The following is a 20,969-nucleotide window of genomic DNA, read 5'->3' as shown; positions in this document are numbered from 1 at the left end:
GGAAGAAGCACTGCTTTTGGGATGCAGGGGATAGTGGTAGAACAGCACAAGACTTTCTCCTTTAGCACAGACTTGACAGCAGCCATGGAACCAGAAGAAACAGTCCCACAGAAAGGTTGCTTCAGTGTTTACATATACAATGATGCTTAAGTGAGTCATATATGAGTTTATATTTGTACAAGCAGAAGACAAAACACACGAGACTTTCTACTGGAGATAAGTGTGCTCCTTCTGATGTTTTTTGGCCAGCAGGATTTTTAAAAAGAGCAGAAATTGAAAGGCCAATGAAAAAGTGTGGTTAATTAAATGTGAAAGGTGCTGTCCTTGTTTGGACTGTCTGTTAATGGTATGACAAGCCCTGGTAAAGAGCTTAGCTGGCCAGATTAAAATTAAAAATTGTGTCAGTCCATCTGCTAGCTCCAAGGAGTCTACTTCAATCATCTTTTCTTGTTTCTTCACTAAAGCAGAATACTGTCTTTGACAAGAGCAGAGCCAGGATGTATTGGTTGACTTTTTTTACCTAATGCTTTCTCCAAAGATAATGATATGTGACGTCAAGACATTTTCAAGAAGCGCAATGCTCTTGGTTGGTTCAAGGCTACGGTAAAGACAACAGCTCTTTTGCTAAAAGGGATTTGGATTATTTTGCTTTTATATATATATTTTTTTAATTACACAAATAAGTATGTTTGGCTTCATGTGGAAAATCTTTCTTTGCCTTCCGGGAATGATTAACACAGATCTTCAAATAGTTGCAGGTAATGCGGATATCTTTCTTATGTTCTTGTTTACAAATTTAGGTGTGGCAGTGTGTAGTATTTCTAATTCTATTTTCTAGTTCTTTGATTTAATTGTAACAAAGGGGGCTAATACAGAGAAATGTTTGGTCAAATCTGTGCTGTGATAGCAGTGTAAATATGGAATACTTAGACTGATTTCCAGGTAGTATAACTGCACATTTGTCTTGCTTTGAGGATAGAAGTAGGTATAGGAGGCAATTTTTTTCAACTTTGAGATATTAAATGCTGGTAATTTTTTAATTTTTCTTATTAATTTTGCATTAAATGTTAAGAAGTAAGGTTCTGTTTTGTGCATATGGGCACTGAACATGTGTCAGTTTGGGTAAAGATTGGGGGTTTGGCTTAGAGATCTTTTTTAATGTTCTTTCTGCCATCTGGTGATCTTCTGCAACAGAGCTGATTATCAATATACCATCGAAATAACCATGCCTTTCATCTTTCAGTCATAAAAGTCAAAGGTCTACTGACTATGAAGCTGTAGAATAAACCCATCATTTAATGGATGACAAATGCCATAGAGTTATTTCTAGTCTTTCTCTAATAAATGACTGGTTGTGATTGTTTTTCAGGCATGTTTTCCAGGAAAAAAGTGAAAGAAGTTGAGTTAAATAATTTCAGATCAACTGGCTTTAAAGGGTGGAAAATTAGACTGTCAGACTAAATCTCAATATACATGTTCTTACCTCAGCTGTTTCCTCAAGATTCCTCTGGAATGATGTGGAACAACTAATATAAGAGGGAATTAAAAACAAAAAACACACACAACAAAAAAACACAACACCAAAAAACAACCCAAAACAAACAAAAAAACTACACCACTGAGAAACCCCTAACATAAAGCTGATGAGGCCTTTTATTCCTCTTTTCTCCCCCCTGCTCTAGTAGAGACCTGTCTCTACTGATGAAGTTTAAGTGTCAATTCAAGCAGCTTTCTTTTTGCAAGGTATACAAATCTGTTATGGAAAGAAAGTATGGAGTATGATTATTTCTCAATTATTTCTTTTACTTCTGAAAAGCCCTGAAAGCTTCCAAATACATGTTTGTTCACAAATGTAGTCCCATTGTCTTAAGCTTAACGGCAGATGGAAAGTTAAACACAAGATGTTAGAATTCAAAGGGTTAGAGCCTCATACTATGTTATCATTTGATGGGGTATTGTAAAGAGCTTAAGATTGTTTATAACATCACAGTCAGAGACAGAAAAAAGCACAGCAATCTCCTTCAGAGACCGCAGAAGTGGCATGAAGATAGTGATGAGTGCATCATTATCTCATCTGAGGAATTTGTGTGGTTTTAATTTCACAGCAGAAGCTTATTCAGCTGCAGGAGGAGGACAGGCTAAAGATGTCCAGCTCAGTGACTGGCAGTTGGCAAACCCTTCTCTGCCTCCTGGCTTGAAAAAGCCTGATGGCATCATGGACGCTGAGCAGTTCCACAGGCATTTGCAGTTACGAAGGAAGAGGTCCATTCTGTTTCCCAGTGGAGTTAAGATCTGCCCTGATGAATCTGTTGAGCAGGCTATTGCCAACCATCTGAAGTATTTCAGGCTCAGAGGTAAGTACATCTCATGGGTAGGTGATAAAGAACATTCCCTTATTAAACAATAGTTCAACTTTTAAATATAATAAATACCAGGCCATAGGAAATACATTATAACTGGTGAAACTTACTTTTCTGTGATAATCTTGCTTATGAGAGCTGTTCTGAGCTAAAACCTCACCTCTATCTGTCTACACTCATATATAATAAGAACTCTTGCTCCATGAAACTGCATTGTTTACTAAAATAATATTTTCTCAGAACAATTTGAATGCTAAGAAAAATAGATGCTACATACAGAGTATCTAACTAACAGTGTCTGTTTGGTTTATTTAGTGTTCTTAAAGTGCCAGCAGAATTCATTGAGGGGCCAATCAGAAAAGTTAAGTTTGAGACACTGGCACTTCAACCATGTGACTTTTATCTATGGGTGGTTGTAGAAAATGTGCAATCTCTGTGGGTCAGGCTATAGTACAATAGACAAGCAACCTTTCTTTTAAGATGTGGAAGTTGGTGTGGCACAGCTTTCTCTGCAGAGCTGCCATACTCCCCTTAACAGCTTCTTTCACTTGATGAAATATTACAGTAACAGTGATGTATTTCAAACCCTTCTGTCTGACTACATTGGAACGGGACATGACAGTCATGCAGCACTTTCTGGTCTTTCTGTTATAGCATTCAAACAATTTGGAGTTATCTTAATGTGTCTGTACAGAACTGGCAAATGACAGAGCTGCTCTCAGAGTAGAAGGAAGGGTGTTCAGAGACTCATGTTTGATGAGATTTGATTGCCTATAGAGAACCTCTCACTGGTGACAGTTTATTTACTTAGACAAGTGAAAAACACTGACAACCATGAGTTGCTTAGTGTGTGCATAAAAATAGACATAAACAATGTATTTGGAGACCAAAGTGGAATTATATGGGATTTTACAGCCTCATTCAAATATGAATTGTGTCCACCTTGCAAGGGATGTTGACACTGATGATGATGCTGATGGTTTGACAGGCTTTGCCAGTTTCTTATTTCCACCCAGGAGGACTCAACCATTCTTTGTTTGTTCCAAGTGATCCATACATACCATGGGCTTTAACTGCAGTCACATATCAGTTATCTGTGGTAGGGGTACATTAGGGCATTACCAAATAAGCAAATGTGTGGGTGATAGTAAAGAAGAAAGAAATCTGTAAATTAGGTTGAAAAAGTATATTTAGGTCTTAATAATCCTAGGCTGAACCAAAAATCTATCTAGTCCATCTGTTTCCTTACTGGATTTAACAGCTTTCACAATCAACAAGGTTTTCTTGAGCAGAGAGACTGTGATTACCATTAGTGCTTTTAAGTTAAAACTTTTGAAAGAGATCTCTGAAAATAGTAGAGGTGACTAATTAGCAGCAAGTCACACAAGGTCTTGTTCAAGCAACTTGTCATTTTCCTTCTGTTAACAGCAACTGCTGCTCTAGGAGTGTTGGGTGGTGTGTAATGATGTCATGAGAGTTCATGTGCTGTGTATTGGGTTTGTGTGGCAAAATTTTGGTAGCAGGGGGCTACAAGGATGGCTTCTCTGAGAAGCTGCCAGAATCTTCCCCTATACCAACAGAGCCAAGGACAGCCAGCTCCGCTAGTCAAGGCCAATCCCATCAGCAACAGTGGTAGCACCTCTGGGGTAAAATATTTGAGAAGGAAAAAGTTGCACAGCAGCAATTGCAGTTGAAAGAGAAGAGTGAAAACATAAGAGAGAAACAGCTTTGCAGACACCAAAGTGAGTGAAGGAGGAGGTGCTGCATGTGCCAGAGCAGGGGTTCCCTGCAGCCTGTGGTGCAGACCACAGCAGTCAATAGAACTGCAGAGATCCACTTCCAGCCCATGCAGGACCCCATGCCAGAGCAGGTGGATGCCCACAGGAGGCTGGAACCCTGGGAAGCCCACACTGGAGCAGGCATGTGGCAGGACCTGTGGCCCCATAGAGAGGGAGTCCACAGTGGATCAGGTTTGCTGGCAGGACTTGTGACCCCATGGGAGTCTGTTCCTGAAGGACTGCACCCCATGGAAGGAACCCACACCGGAGCAGCCTGTGAAGAACTGCAGCCTGTGGAAAGGACTGATATTGGAGAAGTTAGGAAAGAACTGTTTCCCATGGGAGAGGCCTCACACTGGAGCAGGGGAAGAGTGTGAGGAGTCCTCTCCCTGAGGGTGAAGTAGTGGCAGAGACTGCAGTGATGAACTGACCACAGCCCCACTCCCCCATTCCCCAGCACCACTGTAGGTGAGGGGTTAGAGACAACCAGGAGTGAAGTTAAGCCTGGAAAGAAGGGAGGGCTGAGGGGAAGGTGTTTCATGATTTGGTTTCATTTCTCGTTGTCCTGCTCAGATTTGATTGGTAATAAATTCAAGGAGCCTGTCTTGACAGAATCTGGTGAGTGATCTCTTGCTGTCCTTATCTCAACCCATGAGCCTTTTGTTATGTTATCTCTCCTTTGTCCAGCTGAAGAGTGGAGTGGTAAAGCAGGTTTGATGGACAACTAGTGTCTGAATTCAGTGCTACTGAATTATGTGCCAAGTTTTTAGTAGCCATCCAGATACCCATCGTTCACTGTCGACAAAATAATCCTAGGAAAAAGTGTGGTCACTGTTTAACACTCAGAGACGAGATACTATGAGTTACTAGGAAAACTGACCCCAGAAGGGAATAAATATAAATGTACACAGAATCTGCTGATTTTTCAATCTCAGTGTGTACTTTTAGATTTTTTAATTTTTTTATTCTGCATGTGTTGAAGTAAGAAAATACTTCAATATCAATATATACTTTCTCTGGAAAGGATCTTTCTAATACAGTCTATTCTTTCCTTGGTTTTGGTGTTCTGCCAGCAGTACCATGCCACTACATTGGAAGGACAGGCAGATTGTATTGTGATGTAAGAGGTTGTTAGGAAATAAGAAAAGGTTTGCATGTGCTGATTATCCAGATTGTTTATTCCATCTGTGTCTACCTTAGAAGGAAACAGGTGGGAATATAATTATCTATGTGTAGCTCCTATAGCTTTATTTACTTTTGCTAGCTGGCAAAAGCCTCTCTAAGTATCAGAGACTGACAGATGAACATTCCTGTCTTGAGCTTTAAGGAAGTGCTTTTGTAGTATTGCTGTAGGCTTAACAGTGTGCAGCTTTTTTTTTTTTTTTTAATCTTTTTGGGTTTTTTTGGCTACAACATCTGGATTTTTTTTTGAGCTTTAAAAAAATACAAGATGAAGAATATGATAAATACATAATAAACTATTAAAAAATATCGAAGTGCAACAAAATACAGGGATCTGGAGAAAAATCAGTGTTTTATAAAACAGCAGTATCACCCTTCAACATATGAAAGTCTAATTAATGGTATGATTGTTGGTGGTCATTTTATTACTGTGGTACTCACAAGCAGCAGCCTGAAACGGCGTGGGTTGTACTGGTTTTTCTACACCTGCAGTCTACAAGACAAATTTCTGAAGTGCTGCTTTATTCCTACAATCAGAACAGAGTTTTGCAGTAGCAGATGATGCTATTTTAACTCTTTTGAGATAAATCCTGGATTATGATTGTCTCTGTACTGCCCTGTCTCTGTATCTCTTGTAGCTGTGTATGGAAGTTGCTGCCGTTGGTTGACTTTGTATTTAATTTTTTGGAATGTGGGGATGGAAATTAGTCATAAATGTTTTACAGACTGGGTACTGTAAGCCTGTAGGTTGGGTCTTAGAGTGTTTTTGACTGATTTCCTTTTAAATGGTGTAACGTTATGGTTGCTGATGGAAGAGTCATGTAAATGTAATGGTGGTTGGTTCATTGCTAGACTGTTGTGACAAACACAGTGTGTCCAATGGCAGCTGGAGATTGTACAAAAAAAATGTTGTGGAAATCTAATAGTGGGATTACAGACAGTGAGTGGGCTGTACATGTTAGTGTCTGGTATGATATTCTTTACTGCTGACAGGGAAATGGTAGCCTGAGCAATAGATAAATAAAATTTATTATGGTAAAAACAGCCACACCCACTCAGACCAAGTCTTTTGTGACCAGTCACCTTATGTGAACTATTCAGTGACTCTGTCCATTCTCTGTTGGGTAAGTTGTTGGTAGAGGATTGTAGTAGACTTAGAAGTTGAATTAGCATGTAAAACAGAAACAATATAAGGATTACAAGATGGGTAAGCAGTACAAGCCATGCTATCTCATGCCTCTTAATTGGGCTGCTGGATTTTGTCAGCACAGCTCAGGGTAATATGCTTCTTTGCCACCTCTGAGATGTAATTACTCTGGTGGCTACCTTTCCTAAATTCTCTTTACAATTTTTCCCTACTTTGACCCTCTGTCTTAAACTATTCAGTGTATGTTGTGAGTACATTTTTAAAATTTTTTGTGGGCACTGATCTTTGCACATGAGTAGATCAGATGGTCTCTCTGCCAGAAATGTTCTTGTCAGCCAGAGCTTCAGATAAAGCCAAACATCTAAGGATAACTTTTAAAGATACTGCCCAAACAAGGAAATAGATGATATTGCAGTGAACTGTGGCTGATGAGACACATGGACATTTTTAAACTTTGGAAAGAATTTCTGTTTCTCGGGAATCAAATTCTATGCATGAAAGTAATCCCTAGATTGGGCATAGCACTATGCCTGTTCATTTCCCCCTTTCTTTGGTTCCTTAAAATCTGTTTACAGAAGTATTAGAAATAATGGTGTTATTTTCTGCACATGAACATAGTCAAGAGTTAAGTTTCAATTTGATACTTAAGTCATAATGTTACAAGTTATTCAGATCTTGCTAATAATAATGAAAGAGCCAAAAGTAATGAAAAGTACCTGGCTAAAAACCATACATTAAATAAAGGATCTACCTGAGTGAGCCTTTTTTCCCTATTTCCCCTGCATCCTGGGCACATATTACATGTACCTCATACCCAGCAATGAATTTCTGAAGTTTATTTGTAGAAGGTCTCTCTCCTCTACATTTGAATTTTTAGACACCAGCATATGCTTCTAAGAAACTTGACTTTGTCCATGGAGGGCACTCGTTAGTTTTTACTGCAATATTATTGGTGAGAATAATTTATGTGCTGGAGTTTAGTATGGAAATGTTCAATTCTAAACTCTTTCACATGAATTAGCTAATTCACATTCAAGTCTTTTCTCAGTTAAACGCCTTGTTTGTTTTGTATATTGTTTAAGGGTTGCTGTGTTACAGGCTATACACAGCAGCAAATAGATGAGTGATTTCTCTGCATGTGTGTATTAATTTGTTTAACAAATGCTAACAAAGTCTTTGCAGCAATGACCTCTTAGGAGGTGTCTGTCCCTGTGACTATGGTCTTCATCAAACCCCTCTGCAATTAAGCTGTTCAGTTGTGCAGAAATTGTTAGGGAGGACGAGGAGTTGGTCTCACATTGCCTCAAAATAGAATATTCAGCCTGATTCAGTGCTCCTAGCTACCACAGACGATTCAACTCTTAAGAAGCACTAATGAGATTTAATTTGGATTAAGTTCCAGCACTGCCCACTTACAGAAATGGCCAGAAAGCCACCCTACCCCCTACAGGGTGCTCAGTGCTGTCATGTGGTGCCCCTTCTGTTAACCTCAGAAATCCCTGAGCACAGACTGAGTGTAATAGGCTAATTGTCTCTGGTTGGAGAGATAAATGCATCCCCAGTGGTACAGCTTGAGCCACAAGGGTGCTGTATCCTACCCAGGTGCATGAGGGGTAGCCAGACTGGAGAATTTCAGAGCAAGAGAAAGGTCATCCAATCACGTCATAGATCTTAGCTGGAGGTTTTGAAACAGTGACAATGCCTTTAGGAAAAGAAGCTTCAAATAAACTTTTTTTTTACTCATTTCTGTAAATTAGTAGGACTGAAAAGAGCTTGTGTCTACCTATGAGGAATTTTTTGGGTTGAAACATAATTATCTTAAGCTTTTCAGGATATTTACTATCAGTTTTGAGTATTACTTGAGCATAGACACTGCATTTGAAGTAGATAAGCTCCCAAGGGCTGGGATTTTCTGCTTTTGAAGCAGATATGCTGATAGACAGTTCCCATTGGAATTGTTTTATGACATGTCTGGCTTCCTGAAGCATCCTTTGAAACCCAATATGGCCTTTAAAAGTTAAGACATTGCTTACTACAAGTGTCTGTGACACTTGGCTCAGTAGAAGCTTGAACAAGGGCATGGACCAAATATGCCTATCTTTTAATTTTTTTCCTAGCCCTTCTTTCACATTGAAGATGATTATCTCAGTGATGAGTTAAGTGACTTCTAACTTGTGAGGCTTTTCAGGATGGAGTACATGGAAAATGTAGTATATGCATGCAAAATATACTTTGGAGACAAACTGCAACCAAGCTGTATGATTTGCGTTCTTGGTTTGAATTCTGGTTTATTGTGCCACTCAGTTACATGTCTTCAGCATAACTATTCCTTTTCCTGTAGTCAGCTGGACCTGACCACAGCTCTTGTAGCAGGGAGTTTGTCTTCTCATAAGCCTTCATTCTTTTTTTAACATTTGAATTCTTTGGAGGAAAATTGCAAGGTAGCTGAGTGGTCAACTAGCTTAAAAATACAAGTTACTTATTACTGCAGCCATGGAATGAAGGAAACAATTTTCCAGGAGAGTTTACCTTCCCACTCACGTGTAGCTCCAAGACTCTTAGCTCACTGCCTTAAAAGATTGATCTCGATTTTATGATGCTTTTAATCAGTATTATTTGCTGGGGATTAGAGGCCTCGCCACAAATCCTGTCTCCTCCAGGGCCTGGTGTGGCTAATGCTGTCCCACATATCTGTGCCCTTGTAGCAGGCCAGTGAAAGTTTGGTGTGAGATCCAGCCATGAAGAGCGGCTCTTCGCACATGGCCCGCAGGCTGAGCTGCTCTTCAGGTGGCAGTGGCAGTGCTGCTGGGTCTGCTCAGCAGCTCTTCCTCATGCTGGCAGGACTGCCTGCTTTGTTGTTTTTTAAGAATTTTGTAGCTAGTCTTTGAAAACGAAGTCCTGGAAAGATCATAATGCAAAGCCTGCCCAGCAGCTTCAATAGTAACTCTGAATAATTGGGCTCATGGCAACTTATTACAAGCTCTCATGCAGCAATTTTCCCCCCCATTCTCTATCTCCTTTAAAAGCTTTATGTTTAAAACTCAGAGTAGCATTTCTAGTTGAAAAGCTCGGTGGTCAACTTTTGGTCCCCCTGCCTCTCATTTTGTTTCATTTTCTGTTTAGGTGTGAAGGAGTTGCTATTTTAAATCTTAGTTAAAAGTTGTTCATTTGTTGTCAGCATATTTAGGTAATGTATTTGACACAGACACTGGCAAGTTTCTGGAAGGACAGAAAGGAAAGACAGTGAATTATTTTTAAAAGTAAGTTATAGTTATTACCTGAAGCTTCCAGTCAAGTCCTGTTTCACTTTGGTTTTGTGCCTCCAGCTTTTGTCTACAGTCTCAGAATGCCTAAAATGTAGTTAATGAAAAACACATTTTTCTTTATGGGAGTTCTCCAGAATTTGAGAAACTTTGGAAAACCTCCCTCACCCATCACAGAGTGGGCTTCACCTTCAAGTTGGAAGAAGGTCAATCACACTTTTTAGCCAGCTTAAATGCACTGTGAGGGTAGTGTCTTTTCAGTTCCCTGGGCGGCCATGTCAACAGGAGAACTGGCTCCCTTTTTGACATTCCTGAAGGAGAGGTGGAAGACAGAATTGTGCTTGTCTCTTTCTTTACATGTGTGATTTCAACCACACTGAATAAATTGTGTTTTTCTCTCTCTCTGTGTGAAATGGCAACTCTCTTCTGACTGTAAAACAATGAAGATATTTATGAGAAAGAAAGAGAACAGTTTTGTGTCAGTCTTCCTTAGCCAGTCCATTAATTTACTCTTGAGCACCCTATAGGTAAACACATCTGAGGATGGTTCTTGTGTTGTGCCCTTACCGCCTGGAGTTGTTATCCTGCAAAGCAATCTGGCCAGCTGGAATAAACAAGACAGTGACAGGATGGACTGAGTGTCAACAAGGTGGTGCGGGGTGATTGTGTTGGCCTAATTTTTCCACCCAAACTCCCATTTCCCCCCCACAAAATCCCAATTTCCCACCCAAAATTCCCATTTTCCCCACCCAAATTCCCATTTTCCCATCCAAAATTCCACTTTTCCCCACCCAAAATTCCCATTTTCCCCCCAAAATTCCCATTTTTCCACCCCAAGCAGCTCACCAAGGCTGAGGGTGTGGTTTCCTGAGCACAGCTAACAGAGGTGTTCAAATGGCAGTTGTGGGAGATGTTTGATTGGAGCTTTTAATCCCTCCCTGTGTGTCAGAACTAACACACTCTGACTGTGTGGATGGAGGAGAACACAGAAGGAATTTGCACTATGTTGTCGAACTTGTTGCTCACCTCAGTGGAAGCAGCTAGATAGGAGAGGCTAGAGAGGACAAAATGTGACTCTTTATCCCCATCTCATTTCCTCCTTTTGTAGAATACATGGCTGTGTTGAGAGCTTAGGTCTAATTAATGGGCTTTTAGCCCACAGATGGCACAAAGCCTTTGCTGCTGGAATTCAGTGGGGTGTCTAATTCCAAATGAAAGGACACAGAAAATCCTTAATCTATTGGGAGCCGATTGGAGCAACTGTTTATATGGGAGCAGCTTGTATTCAGGCAAGACACTGTCTCATCACATTTATTTTAAACTTGTTTAAGAGCATTAAGGAAAATTATCATCAATTACTTGCAACTGCAAAGCCAGTCCTTTGCCTGGTGGTATTTGAAAACTCTAGGATTAGACAGTGTCCCTGCAATGTATTTGCAAGCCATTGCTGTGGCTTCAGTTGTTACTGAGAGTCTGCTGAGGATTTACCCCAACCACAGGGAGTAATCTCATTGCAGGATTGTTGCTCCACAATGTGGCACCCGGAGTGAAAAGTTTGTAGTACCACAAGTACCACCAAAAGAAACGTAAGCCAGTGATATTCCTTAGTGTAGGCTTTTGGGTTTGAAACTAGACTTCCGTCTTTTCCTGGATGCCTAGCTCTTGCAAGTGGGATGGTAGAGAGAATATTTCAGATGTTACTCTGCTTCAGGAAGCTTATTAGTACTCCAGCAGGAACCAGAAATCCCAGAGCAGGATTGTGGCTCCATTGCCTGAGGTTTGTGCAGAGGTCAGATGGAAATGTGGTCTCTGCCTCAAAGTGTTTGCAAGTGAAACTGGAGCGGGAAATGTGAGATGATGCGTAGATGTTTGTCAATTTGGCTATTTGTTTCTGATTATTAATAGAGATGCATACACTGATTGGAAACATGGATAATACTTTCCAAATTAGTGTGTTTTACAGATAAAGTTAACTGTCTAGATGCTGAAGGGGTGCTAGAACAGCAATATAATACTTACAGTTAATAATGCAGAGTTTGGGGATTTTATTGTTCTCTGGTCATGCATACCACAGGAGCTACAATACTAATCTCCATGTCATAAACCTGGGAGCATGGCACGGAAATGAGAGATGTCTTTGTATCTGTAGAGTTCCACAACAGAGAAATGGTCTCAACTGCTCTGATAAACTAAAATTCAGGGTGAAGAAAAAGACTTTTTCTGCATGGTTCTGTCCAGTGTGGCAGAGTCAGCTCAGGTTTAAGGATGGTGCTGCATAGGAAACATTCCTTAAGGTTGTTATTTGTAAAGCCTTTGCATTTAAAAAAAATATCCATCTCTTGGTTGAATAAAAATGTTTCCATATGTGATCTATGTGTTAAGTTTTACATATGTACCTTTAAACAACTGTGGAATTTGGAAAACAAAGCATAGAGAAGAAATAACAGCAAGGTACTGGGTTTGGCAGTCCAGAGCTAACTTTAAAGCTGATTGAAGAAAATGGCTTTCTAGCAATAGACTTAGTCTCCTGTAAGGGCTTCCTTGTGATGTCAGGACTTTCCCAGAATGTAAAGCATTTCTCTGTTGAACTGTGTGTCTAAGTAGTGAAATCAGATTAAGGCCAAAAAGGCAGGTTTGTCTGCTACTCCTCCAGGATGGCATTTGGTATGAATGATTTTGAGAGTTCACCTTTTAACGTTGCTCTTTTCCAGGACGCAAAGAAAATCCTATAAGTCTTTCTCTCTTTGAGTTATCCTGGGTCACAGAGTTATTGCTTGAGCATCCTGTGACCAACTGCTCTGACTAGCAAAAAGAGCATGTGCAAAGTTGGGAGGTTAAAGTGGGCAGTGTAGTATATGATGTTAGACCTTAGTGCTCAGGCTGACTGTTCAGAGATGTCCAGTTTTTAATCAGTGAACATATACAGTACTGTTAGAGATTGGCTTATTTAGAAGCATATTCTTTTGTAATCATCCTGCCTTGTTTTTTTTTTTTTGAATTATGAATGCAGTTTTAATTTCTGAAATGTGTTTAAATTCTGTGTAAAGGTAAATCTGAAGGAATTGTTACTGGCTGAGCTTACTAGACTTTGATCAGTGCCATCCTCTTTCTTACAACTTAAGCTCCACCTCTACTTTCTATGAGGACATTTGCCGTGGTATTTTGTTTTTCTAGGTTTTCTAAAAATTCAGTTCATTGATCAAATGGCAGTTTCATTCAGTGGAAAAAATGTTTTTCAGGGAGAGAGGTAATATGAGTGTGGAAGATCCACCACATCTTCATTTCAGTGCTTTCCTCGATTACACGTAGATGTCAGATTGCTGTTTTCCATGTGTTAATGTCCTGAAAAGCTTGCAACACTAGGACAATAATAGCCTGGCCATTTGTGCCGCAGAAGCACTCCTGTTGTACTAACACCAGACCTTTCTTGTGCCTTCAGTGTGCCAGGAAACAGTCTGGGAGGTCTTCAAGACGTTCTGGGACAGACTGCCGGAGCGTGAAGAATATAACACCTGGATGAGCCTGTGTGAGGAGGGCATGATGAGCATTTTTGAAATGGGCACCAACTTCAGTCAGTCTGAGGAGCACCGGAGCCTGATTGTGAAGGTGGGTACCGCAGCTGCTTGGAGTGTTCTCATGGGCAAGGGCATCGTGTCCCACTGCAACGTGCACCTTTGGCGCTGCGTTTGGCAGTGATGGACAGAGCCCTCAGAACAGGCAGGCATGGGTATTCCAGCTCTGGGATCTGTAGCTCTGAGATCAGTTCCAAAACAAATTTGTGGGTGATCCAATGCAGAGGAAAGCAGCAATGATGAAGAGATGTTGTCATCAGTAGAGGTGTTCCTGACAAGTAGATGGTGTTTAGACGCACAACGTGAGCCAGGCTGCGGTGTCTTTTCCTCTGGGGTGTGTAGCAGCATCCCTGCTCTGTGCTCACATTGAGGTGCCTTCAGCACAAATGGCACTTGGGAGCAGGAATTTCCAAGCTGTAGTTCTATCAAGCCCTATGGCATAGTTGCCTGTTGGATGTTCTACGGGTCTGTGATGTCTGTGCACTGCTGCCTGACTGAAATGAGTGTAGTTATAAATGTAAAAACTTTGGTGTCCTATGAATGCAATAAATAATATTATGTAATTTGCCATGGGAAGCTGCAGGTTAAAATCAGTGTACAACAAGTGTAAAACAAGTCAATAAAAATACAGAATATCTTGGTATATTTTCTGTTGATTCAAGTTTATTTTAGCTTAAAGAAAATAAAATAAATATTAAGTCAAACTGAAAAAGCCTGTCTCAAATGAAATACAAAGATGTAGCTTCAGGAGTTTATGAATATTAAAATAGAGTGCTTAACTTTGTATTCATCTAAGATACAATAGATATCTTAATTTCTCTGGATAAAAGGTTTCTTAAAATGTGTGGTAGCTTATGTGTCTTCCTTAAGATTACTTTTGCAAGCTAATGGATGAATAGTTTTATGGAATTTATAAGTCTTAAATGTATAACTCCTTAGAAACAGTAAGTTCTGTCAGTGTGGATGCACCGATTTTTTTTTTTCCCTTCCTGCTTTTTTATTGGACTTCTGTGCTAGGAATGTGCACTAAGGAAGGTGAATATGGAAACAGTTGTGGATAATGGAGAGTAGGTTTTTTTCCTGAGCCTGCATGTTAGTCTTCCCAGGAGATGCTAGACAAAGTTTGCTTCTGTGAAGTCTGATGTTGCTGTTGCTCTTAGTCTTTGCAAAAAGATAGAAATAAAATTAATGTGATTTTTTTTTTTTTAATGCACACACTGCATGTAACTGTTTTGTGTTCAATTTTCACAGTAAGATGATCTATAGCGGGAGTTAAAAGAAATCAAAATGACTCTTGGAAACAATATGATGCATCTAAGTTCCCACTGCTGCTCTCCCCTTTTGGGTATGGCTCTACAGCATTTCAGTGGAGTCAGATAAAGTGCTCTGGGTTTGATCTTTTCAGGAGGTTTATATTTATTTAAGTTTCCTTTCTCCTGTAGATGGCCATATTCCATTCAGCAATGCCATATTCAGGGAAATACTCTGTTCATTCTTCTATTTTCTTTCAGCACAGGTGGTAAAAGGTGATGGCTCTTGGGCTGATTTGATGGCAGACTAGTCTGTGATAAGAGGGAACAAATGCTGTCACCTCTTTGCTCCACAAAATGTCACAAATCAGTCAGGTGACTTTTTTGGAATAAGAAGCTGAACTCAATTTGACTTTGAACCAAAGACTGAAGGCAAGAGCACCCTATCCCCCAACCAGTCACTGTCAAATGATACAGTGGTATTTTTAAATGCATGGGTCAGAGAGTGAATTTAATTGCTAGTTCTAGTACTGACTCACCTTTCTCATATGTGCTTGTGCACAAAATTCTTGTCAGCGTGTGAAACCTTTTCAAAGCAGCTGTGAGAATGTTAAGTCCAAACAGATGCAGTTTTAAGAACATCCTTCTTCCTGCTAGCTGCTTGCCCCTGTCTAATTGTTGCGAAGACCTGTGGCTCAGCCTGTGGGACCAAACACTTTCTGAAGCCCTGTGTCCAACTCCCTTGTTCTTTCCACTCTCACCAGCTAAGAAGACAATGTTGTATGGTCAACATTGTATAGTGGGATTTTGTTTCCCTCTCATTACAGAATGTTCATTCATTTGGTCACGATCAGCTGTTGCTATTTTTTTTCCTGTTCCTTAGATTTGATCTCTAAAGCATGGAGCCCTTGTCACCAAAGGGCTGCTGTCATTTCACTGCACAGGACTCTGTAGTGGGTAGGTGTGGTACATGTGAATGGGCCACACTGTTGCTTAAAAGGAAGATTGAATTCTGCAGTGGTTTTTTCAGTTTGACCATTACATTCCTCATTAAATACCACTTGTTTCTAATATTCCTCTGCTCTCCAATGTCTGCAAATCATCTGTGGTTAATTTCAAGAGTTTAGCTGAGAGCCTGCAGCTAATAAAATTCTGCTTTTCTTTTTGTATACATTGGCTGTTATTGTCACAGCATTGCTTGGCTGCTTCTTTTGTATGGGCATGTTGGCAGATTCTGGCAATATTATTTCAAAGTGTATTTTTGTATTACTTTTTGGTAGATTGCAACATGAAATTTCATTTTTAGAAAAGCTGCATGTGCCAAATTTCCCCCCTCTCTCTCAAAAGAAGTTCAGTGTATCTGAAAATTAGGCAAATTAAATCTGTGGGGTTTGCATTTAATAAACAATAATTCAGCAAAGTTATTGCTTTCATGATGCTTTTGTTGTAGTGTGTACACTGTTCTGAGCAGTGTAATTAAATGCCATCTTATTAGCCTTCCTCCTTGGTTTTCTTTCTTATCCTTTCCTCTAATCCCCAGTAATCACTGTCACACTCCCACGGATGCTGAAATGTCTGCTCCACCCTAACTTAGTTCACGTTGAGAAAAAATATCTTTCTTTTACTTTTAACATATGTTCTTACTGGATATCAGTTAAAGCTTAGACCAGCTTGTCTCAGCTTTCATACTTCTTTTTTTGTCTTGGAGATGTGAGGTCTGCCTTTGTGAGTTACCCTGTAATATCTGTATATACATGCATGCTCTGTATGTGCTAATACAGAATATATCCTGAGTTTCTTTAAGATCACCTGCCAGATTTTCGGAATGAGCAGGTGGACATAATCATGCCAAGCATAAAAAATATTTTAAATATCTTTTTCTCCCCCTTGAATTTTCATTTTAATTTGTGTGATCATGTTAACAGACAGTACCTTACATAGAAAGAATACTATCCAAATTAATTTCTTTGGCTATTAAGTAGATTTACAAATTGTGAGATAGTTAACCCATCTTTTTTTTCAATTCCTGACTGAAATGCAAATGGAGAAGGTAATTGCGATCCATACGGTGGGTTTTTTCCCAGTATAAATCTTCATGTAAACATCCTTTCCTATAAATTAACTTGGCTTGTGTTCCTTACTGTGTAGTTGTATTCAGCTCATAGAATGTAACATTCATCCCATTCTATACCTCGAGACATGTTTGGACTTTCAGTATTGCCAAATTTGCCCTGACTCTGCCCTGTGATTGTGGCCATGTTCCCACTTGTACTAGAAAATTTTTGCAAAATCCATGTGAGGAGAAATGCAAGCAAAAGTAAACATTGGTTTCCCAAGAACCATGGGTGACTTGCTATGAGATGGAAACACTGCTGCCAAGGAAGCACAACCTGTACTGTTCACAGAAGAATTTACAGCTGACATACAGGAGTCCTTCCAGAGTCCATAGAAAAAAGCAGCTTAAAGCCTGATCCTGCAGGGCTTTCAGTGTAAAGTTTTGTCTGCATCCTACATTTCCAATGTGGGCATGTAATACGTGTCATAATTTGAATTTCCCCTGATTTCAATCAAATTTCAGAAAATAAGGTTTTAAGGAGTTGCTGTTCCTTACAGGTCTGATGACAGTCTACAATGACAAGAGATGTTGAGAAAAGCTGTTATGAGAAATGAAGAATTAAAGGAACCCATGCAACTTAATCTGTTGAGCAGATACTCAACCATAACTGCTGGGGGCTCCTGTACCAACCCCATGTCTTTAACAAAGTATATCTGACAGTGTTGGGCAGTTGTTGCCCTATGCAACAGGGCATAGTTCCTGTTGTTGGGACAACAGGTACTATGTTATGAACCCTTTCGGAAGGAAGCAGGCCTGAGATTTTTTTTGGTTGCTGGTGAGAGGAAAATATGTGCTCTGCCCACTCTGGTGGGTCTGAGAGCCAAGAGTTAAGCTGAGATTTAGCGTGGAAAGGAGTTTGTGGCAAAACTTTCCCTGAGAATCAAAAGGCAGACAACTACCCCAGGAATCCCCAAAACTGTGATGGGAGGTGCTAACATACCAAAACTCAACTTGAAAAGTTCCTGGGACAAGATAGAAACCCTTCAAGGTGTTGACTCAGCAGTACTTTTTTGTAGTATTGACTTTCCATGAGCAGCTCTATCTTCACTGTGTTTGCACCACAAAGTGCTCAGTGACAGATTGGGATAAGAGGGGAGAAGGCAACCCTGCCTGAGGATGCCTGAATGGGTGGCATAACAAAACACCTCCTTAGCATGTTGAAATGGGTACTTAGCAATGTAAAATTAGTGATTTTCCTCATTTTCTGAATTCTGAGAGCCATTTTTGAAGGCGGGATAGAGCATCCCAATGATACGAATTACCTGTAACCACTTAGTCCCAGTGCTGCTGTTGAATACTCACAGAGGCAGATTATTTTGTATTCCTCAGGTTCCTGTGGAAGATCTCTTCTGCTGTCTCTCCTCTTCCCCTGCTGGGTGACCTTCCTTGCTAACCATTGTGTTTCTCTATTTAATTAAATGTTCTAACCACACTTTCCAGTTCTTTACATTGTTTTCTTTGCATAGAGCACCTCCTTTAATTTCGTCTAAATCTGGAAAAAAGCAGATCATATCTGCTCTTTCACATCCCCCATCCCCTTCTATGCATGGAAAAAAAAAAAAAAAAAATTCAGTTGCCCTCCTTTCCGCCATAGCCTCAGATTTCCTTTAGCGCTTTTCTTATCCATGCACTTACTGTTCTCTTATTGACTTTCATTTTTTGCATTGCAAGTTTTTGCCTCCTCTGGTTCAAAAAGAAAACCCTTTGCCATATATATACAACTAGCATTCATTTTAAGTTGCACATAGTCGAAACAATATCTGTTCCACTAAGCTGCTCCTGCTATTTCTCCTCTAACTCACTGTAGACAGTATTTTTACCTAACCTGTCAGGGATGTTCCTCAGAGCACTGCTCCCTATTCTGGCCTTTCTCTATAGCTTCAGCTCTGGACATTTTCCTCTGTTTCCTTGAATCATCCCCAGTGCTGCAGCCTTGCCTTCATGACAGCGTGGCTCTGCTGTGCACGATGGTGGGGAATCAAGACAGGCAGATAGAGAATAATTTCTTGGTATGACTTTCCTGTTGTAAATGAGGTGTATTGGTGGGTCAAATCAATTATGTTTGGTACAGAACTACACAGGTGGAATTAAGTAATATGGGATTATTTCAGATCTTCTTGACATTTCCTTTGCCTTTTTCTCCTGCCAGGGATTACCCTCAGGATATTTTGTCTTCTGTGCATAACAATAGTCTCAAGATCAGGCAAGAATGTCCTATATAATTGCTTTTCTGCAAGATCATGAGTTGACAGAAGCTCATCTAGTTGGTACATGTGATTTGCTGCATTGTTGTAGCCTGTGTTTAATGTATTTGTATTAATTCATGATAACTTTTCATTATGTAAAATAACTGTTGAGGAAGGCGAGCACTAGAGCAACGGACACAAAACTCAGCTTCCAGCATCAGGATAATTGGTATAATAATATCAGGAAGGTCTCACTTCAAGAGAACTGATTTTGTACAAAGCACCTGCCATAGATAACTTCAGTGAATAAAAGCTCCCCTTAGCTTTGGTGCGGCTGCTGCTGTTATGGAGAACTATTTATAGATCATAGATATATGGAGAACTATTTATTTCAAGTATTGAAAGGGTGAAGAAATTAAATAATCTTTGCAGTCTGTGTGCAGTAAGTAAATTTCTAATTCCGTCTTAATGAAGGAACTGAGACAGAGAGGTGAGGTGTTTTGGCAAAGGCTATTCTGTCCTAAATGATTAAACAAGCCAGTGTTAGAACTCTAGAGCCCTTGGGTTCTAATTAGGGAGAAAAGGTGATGTTTACCATGGAGTTCAAATATGTCATCACTTGCCCTCACCCCAGGCTGGAAAGCAAATTAAACGATTGAGAGGAAGACAGTCACACTACAGACTATTGCAATAGAGGGTGCTAGTTTACTATGAAATTATATGAGAATTAAGTAATTGATGCCTTATTTAAAATGTGGATGTGGAGACTGCGTAGTGTTTCTCATTCTAGACTTTGGCCATTAAAATAATAATTTGACATTTCAGGTTTTGTTCTTATAAGTTCTCCTTATAATTTGTCAAATAGGTGACTTGGAAATAATAAGACATATTGGTTAATTCCAGGGACCCAGACTCAGGGAATCTGAGATCCACCAGCTACTCAGACTGCCCTGCAACAGAGTTTTGGCCCAGGCACCCCTCACTGTGCTGTCCCTATTCCTTTCCCTAGGAATTCAGGACTGCACTGAGCTCTGGTCTCAGGGGCCTCTGAGGAGCAGTGAGTAAAGCTGCTGGGTACAGACTAGTACTAGGTACTGAAAAGATGAGTGAGGCCTGTAGTACCTGGGGTTGGTTTTAATAGCACCTACAAATCATCCTGACTGGCTGAGTGTGGAAAAACATCTCCTTGGCTAATGAAAAAAACACTTTTTACTGAGCTACTGCTTACAGATAACTTTCCAAAACCTTGTAGAGAGGGAATTAATCTCTATCTTCCTTGTAGATGCCAGTGCACTAGGGGTGAATATACAGGCACTGTACAGATCAGCATAATGAGCCCTTAATAAAACTACCCGAAGTCCAACACAGCTGTAGTGGTCCCAAGTTAGTTTCCACCATAGACTACCTGGTTTCTTTGTTTGTCACTTAGAACTAGTCTTGCTGTGTCTTAGTTTTTCATACTGAAGAATGCCAAATGCTTCATTAAATGGAATTGTATAATAAAAGTTTGTAAAAGAACATGCCGAAAGGCAAGCTAACTGAAATGAGCATTTTGACAAGCCCTGCTCAGGCTGATATCTAGGCTGTCTGCCATTCCAGGTGTGATCACAATGCCCTCATGTCCTGGAAAGAAAAGAAGGCTACTCACTGACATGGCTCCAAATCAGTAACAGCTGAATTTCTTCATTTTCCTGGAAGCACAGGAAAACAGAGGTGAAGAGAGTGAGCAGGCTAACCTGCTCAAAACCCTCCTTCACAAGAAGAACCCTCCTTCACAAGAAGAACCATCAGGATAGCTTAGAGTGACAGTTCTTAGGTCACTGAATACATATGGGTGTTTTTCAGAGAAGTTTGCAAAGTGAAAATAGTATGTTTAAAGCTAATTTTAATTTAATTTCAAAGGAGATACTTGAGTTGATTCACGTCCTGTTGTTTTTACTGAAAAATATACCTGCATTGAGTATTCAAAGAAAGCCAGCCCAATAAGCAGTCCACCAAACAATCCCTTTTTGGCCCCCTAAAGCAGAGAAGCAGGAATTTTGCAGATGGACATTAATTTTCTGTAAGTATTTGATATTCTCTTTACATTGGTACAGCAGCAGGATACAGCATTAT

At 40.0% G+C, this 20,969-nt stretch overlaps 1 protein-coding gene across 1 annotated transcript in view; it reads left to right on the top strand.

The window, feature by feature from the left end:
- The first annotated feature begins 685 nt into the window (after positions 1 to 685).
- The window catches only part of IMPG2 (interphotoreceptor matrix proteoglycan 2), a 53,780-nt gene continuing 33,496 nt past the window's right edge, over positions 686 to 20,969 (top strand). Inside the window, exons 1-3 of the mRNA XM_041464084.1 lie at positions 686 to 758; positions 2,106 to 2,354; positions 13,170 to 13,336. Of these exons, the coding sequence (XP_041320018.1) occupies positions 686 to 758; positions 2,106 to 2,354; positions 13,170 to 13,336 (489 nt within the window). The remainder of the gene's footprint in view (positions 759 to 2,105; positions 2,355 to 13,169; positions 13,337 to 20,969) is intronic.

Source organism: Pyrgilauda ruficollis, unplaced genomic scaffold (genome assembly GCF_017590135.1).
Source record: "Pyrgilauda ruficollis isolate IOZ18807 unplaced genomic scaffold, ASM1759013v1 scaffold17, whole genome shotgun sequence".
Lineage (NCBI taxonomy): Eukaryota > Metazoa > Chordata > Aves > Passeriformes > Passeridae > Pyrgilauda > Pyrgilauda ruficollis.
The sequence above is the reverse complement of the archived record's forward strand: the minus strand, read 5'-3'. Positions and strand labels throughout refer to the sequence as shown.